Source organism: Egretta garzetta, unplaced genomic scaffold (genome assembly GCF_000687185.1).
Source record: "Egretta garzetta isolate BGI_Z169 unplaced genomic scaffold, ASM68718v1 scaffold7, whole genome shotgun sequence".
In the NCBI taxonomy this organism is placed as follows: domain Eukaryota; kingdom Metazoa; phylum Chordata; class Aves; order Pelecaniformes; family Ardeidae; genus Egretta; species Egretta garzetta.
Window position 1 is genome coordinate 3,505,548 of NW_009260350.1, and position 4,275 is coordinate 3,509,822.

Genomic DNA, 4,275 nt, shown 5'->3' on the forward strand with positions numbered 1-4,275 from the left:
CATTCACAAGTGTGGGATTGGGGGAAGACCCTGCCCTGAATATATCCTTGTGAGATTTGGGATTTTATTCCTTGAGTCCAACTATTGACCGCTGTTGCTCCCTAAACTTTCCTGTACATGGTGTGTGAACTGCACCTGAAAGGGATTCCCCTTAGTTCTGTGTGTGTTCTCCACTTGCATTCTCTAATGTCTGGATAGAGACGCTGCCAGTCAGAACTTAGATCTTGATCTCCATGCCTGTTTTCCTGAGGCGGGTTATTTTGTGCTTCTGTTTTCCTTCATCGCCTTTCCCCTGGTCTTTCCCCTTCTTTTCATCTTCTCCAACCCTCTTTTAGCTTTTCTATTGAGTTCAGAATTTGTTCCTTTTTTTTTTGGAAAGTAATTTACCAAGTAAGGTATATAACTGGTTCCAGGACAAAATCAGCTAGTAAGCAATCCTATTCCTTGCTGATTCTCACATAAAAACTGCTCTGCACAGGAAAAAGCACCAACTGTTGTTATCTGTGTCAGCACTGTTCATCAAACCAGCTCTCACCTAGATCAGATGAAGTGGTGTTGGTTTTGGCGCTGATGATCAGATGGGCTCTTACACATCAGTACAACTGTCAGTGCGCATAAGATAATTCAAAACATTGTGAACTCAGTTTATTGCTTGCTGACAGTTCTATGGAGGTATTTAGTCCTCTGCTATTTATGAGAGATATAGATTGTTATTTGCCAGGGATTAAGGAAAAAAATGAGATATTTAATGCATGTTCTAGTATTGCTTTTCAAGAGTAGTCCCATGTACATTTCCTTGCTATCGGATAAACTAAATACCTTTGGAGAGTTTCATAGCAGAGAGCAAATATTAGTCTTCAGCAGGGATGGGTGCTCTTGTACAAGAGTTTGCAATCAGCATAGCCTTTGGAGATTTGTTTAGAAAGAGTCCCAGGAGACGAGTCTGAGTGTGCAGTCGTTTTCTTGGGAAACTGCAAGTAAAGCCAAGCAAACTGGCCACTAGGTGTTGCTGATGCTGTGCTGTGAAGAATCTGCATAAAGGTTTTTAAGTCCCAACTTGTCGAATATATCTATTCCTTCACTGTATGCAGGCACTCAGAGTTTTGATAGGTCTTTCTTCTCCTTGCCCACTAAAGTTAGATTTTGATTTTGTGTTTTGTTTTTCCCTCAGTTACACATCGCCGTCCTCGCAGTAAGTAAATGAATGAATACAAGGCGTTTTTCTTCCCCCCCCCCCCAGCTTGAGAGAGACACGGAGTCAAGGTTGTGTCAGCCCATTTGTGCCTTTCTTAAGGGGAAGTCAAATGTGTGTGGTTTTTAATAGAGCGGTGACCTTTCTTAAATATGGTAAATATGAACTTCCTAGGCTGCGTGGGAATATTTTTCGCAGTATGTCAGACTTCTGACCGAGACCTTAACGTTGCAGCCTTAAACTCCTAGGAGTGCCTTCACATCTTTCATATCATTGCTTCCTTTAAACTCTTGCCTCCACCCTTGGAAGCTGCTGTGTCTTCTCCATTTCCTCCTGGAGAAGAGTCCTCCTTATTAATCTGATCCTGGAGAAACCACACACTACTGGTTACATAGCAAGCCTTTTGCTCTGGCCCTTTGTAAAGCACCAAGAGCTATGCTATTCATCTATTCCGTGCATAATCTGAGTAGTTCAATTGCAGGCATCAAGAGTTGCCTGTGAGGGTTGGAATGGGAATTAACCTCATTCCTCCACAATTACACAGGTGAGTGTCTTCTACCTGTCTTTGAAGTGGTAAGTGTTGACTGCTGATAGAGGAAGGCTGTTCCTCGGCCATTCCTTTCTCTGATCCCACGCTAAAGATAGTACAATCTCTGCTGTAAGATGAAAATATCATTGTTTAGTCACTTTTCATTAGTTCAAGTTATCCAAGGGGAGAATGCCCTCACTGTGCTTTCTTATAACAGATTTGCACCAATCCCAAGGAACCGGAGGTAAGAAAGAGTCTTAATTAATCTTTGAGGCAACTGAAGGCATGGGTGAGTAGATTTGTATTCAGAGTGGACTTGTAGGCTTCAATTCTACCCTGACGTAGCTGCTTGGTGACCCTGTTTCTCTTCTTCTGCCTTCACTCAAGAATGACAGCTCAGTGAGCTGGATTGTGATCAAACGCTCCTACCAGGCACTAGGCCTCAGGCAGGGCTGTTAACAGGCAACTAATGGGCATGTTGGTGATTTTGTTTTTTCTTTCATGAAGAGAAGAAATGGGAAGTTCAAAATAATTCTTTTACCAACCATCTTTTTACCAGCGGTGTTGAAAAGAGAGCTGTTTGTTTGTGCAGAGAGGTTTAGGACAGAAGACCTGGGATGTTACGTGTTGCATAGTGCCTGTATTTATCCTTTCAGTGTTCTAGTTTGTCTACATCTAGCCAATGGAGACAGACTGGGTAGTGTGACAGGTAAGCAAGGCTCTGCATCCATGCAGCCTCCACAGAGAAGATACAGAGAACGGCTCTGCAGGATCTTTGCTCACCTGATTACAGTTCTGCTGCATCGCACCTCAGCATCTGGGGAGAGAGCAAGAGTTTAGTCCATACCAAGGCTGGGATTTGTAAGGAAGGCTCAGAGTTAAGGGCTCAGCTGATTGACCTCATTGCCTCTGGAAAACGTGAATTATAGGCATGGAACTGGACTACAATAGATCCTTTCTCTTGTGGTGAAGTGGTCTGTTGTTCCTAATTACTTTATTCTCTAAAATCATACCAAATTCTTTTTTTTTTTAATGGAAAATCATCTAAGTTTTTTGTTTCCCTCATAAAACTCTCAGACCAGTGAAATTCAGAAACTTCTGCTCACGCAGTATTGTTTGTATTTCCTTGTAGGATCTGTCCTCCAGGCCCTTATCTCCGTACAGAACTCTGGGCCAGGCTTCCCTGTGAAGCCTCACGTTTTTCCTTTTAGTAAGGGAGGACACACGTATGTTGTGATGGTTGGATGGCCCTGGGTGCCTCATTAGAGATTTAGGCTGGGGAGTTAGGCCTTTAGAGGAAGTGTAAGGAGGAAGCAGGAAGTTTGTAATTTTTTTTGTGATTCTTTCAGTGCTAGGTAAGCTGTGGTTATTAAGAAAATTTGCCAAAGCCCGCGCAAATGATAGTAGAGTTAAAGCTGTCATCGCATCGTTAAATTAATGCTGTGCTCTGGCATAAAGCTGTGCCAGAGCACTGCTAAGTTCAGCACACATCTTTATACTTGTTACCAAGACCTGTTTCTTCTTTTCCCCTCTCTTGTTGAATCTCTAGACAGTGACTGAACTGTATCAATTCAAATTCAAGTACAAAAAGGAGGTGCCCCAGATGGACATCATCAGGTAATGGTTTGGCTTTATTTCTCAGAATTACACTGTGAAAACTGTTCCTGAAGCATTAAGAAGAAACTGCACTTTATGCTTAGAGCATGTCTGAGGCACTAAGCAGCTGTAAATACCATCAGAGCTTAAAGTAGTTGCCCTACAGGATACTAACAGCCGAGCTGATGAGCAGAAATGCTGTTATGTGGCACAGCAAGGCATGTAAATTGCACCAGGGCTGAATTAAGAACAGTTTATAGAAATGGTACCTAATCAGGGTAGAGATGCAGAAACCTGCACCGTTCTTGAGCTTGCTACTGCCTTGACTAATAATGAGCGTTCTTCCACTTTCACCAGACAGCCGTGTGCTTTCAAATGGAGCTTTTTTAGGTCTGATCCCTTTCACCATGATACTGCACCCGGGATTTTTTCCCTTGGGCATTTGCTTACATGTATTCTGCTTGAGCAGTCTTGCGTGGGTGACCTAAGAGAACTTTCGCTTGATGCATGAGTTGATGCTGCAAAAAGCTAGGCAGGAAGCAGCAGCTTTTTGCATCTTTTTGGCTTTGTTTGTCTGTTAGATGTTCTAAAGCTGTGTTTAGTAGGCCGTAATCCTGTTTACTTTAAAATAAATACTATCAAAGGCCGTTGGCTATACCCAAAGCACAGAAAAATAATTAACCCGTTTTTAGTTTGCTTCTGCAGTTGCCATTGGTGAAAGATGGATCTTTGGGCCTTTGAGCCTGCCTGTACAGGAAGAGCACTCGAGAGCTCTGCTGGCTTGTGTGCTCCTCAGGAAACCCCTCTGCAGTGCTCCTGTAGTGTGCTCTTTCTCTAAACACAGCCCCAGAATTTGTAGTATGTGGCAAAGTGATTTTCTGTTGGGAAATCTGAATTGTGTCCGAGTCTGGAGTGTCCTGTTGACTGCACCCTCTGTTTCTGCTTTGAAGTTGCTGTC

General features: G+C 43.0%; 1 protein-coding gene across 1 annotated transcript in view; it reads left to right on the forward strand.

Moving 5' to 3' along the window:
• Positions 1–4,275, forward strand: part of HORMAD2 (HORMA domain containing 2) — a 16,094-nt gene that overhangs the window by 4,380 nt on the left and 7,439 nt on the right. The window contains exons 6-8 of the mRNA XM_035898409.1: positions 1,172–1,192; positions 1,939–1,965; positions 3,271–3,338. Coding sequence (XP_035754302.1) covers positions 1,172–1,192; positions 1,939–1,965; positions 3,271–3,338 — 116 coding nt within the window. The remainder of the gene's footprint in view (positions 1–1,171; positions 1,193–1,938; positions 1,966–3,270; positions 3,339–4,275) is intronic.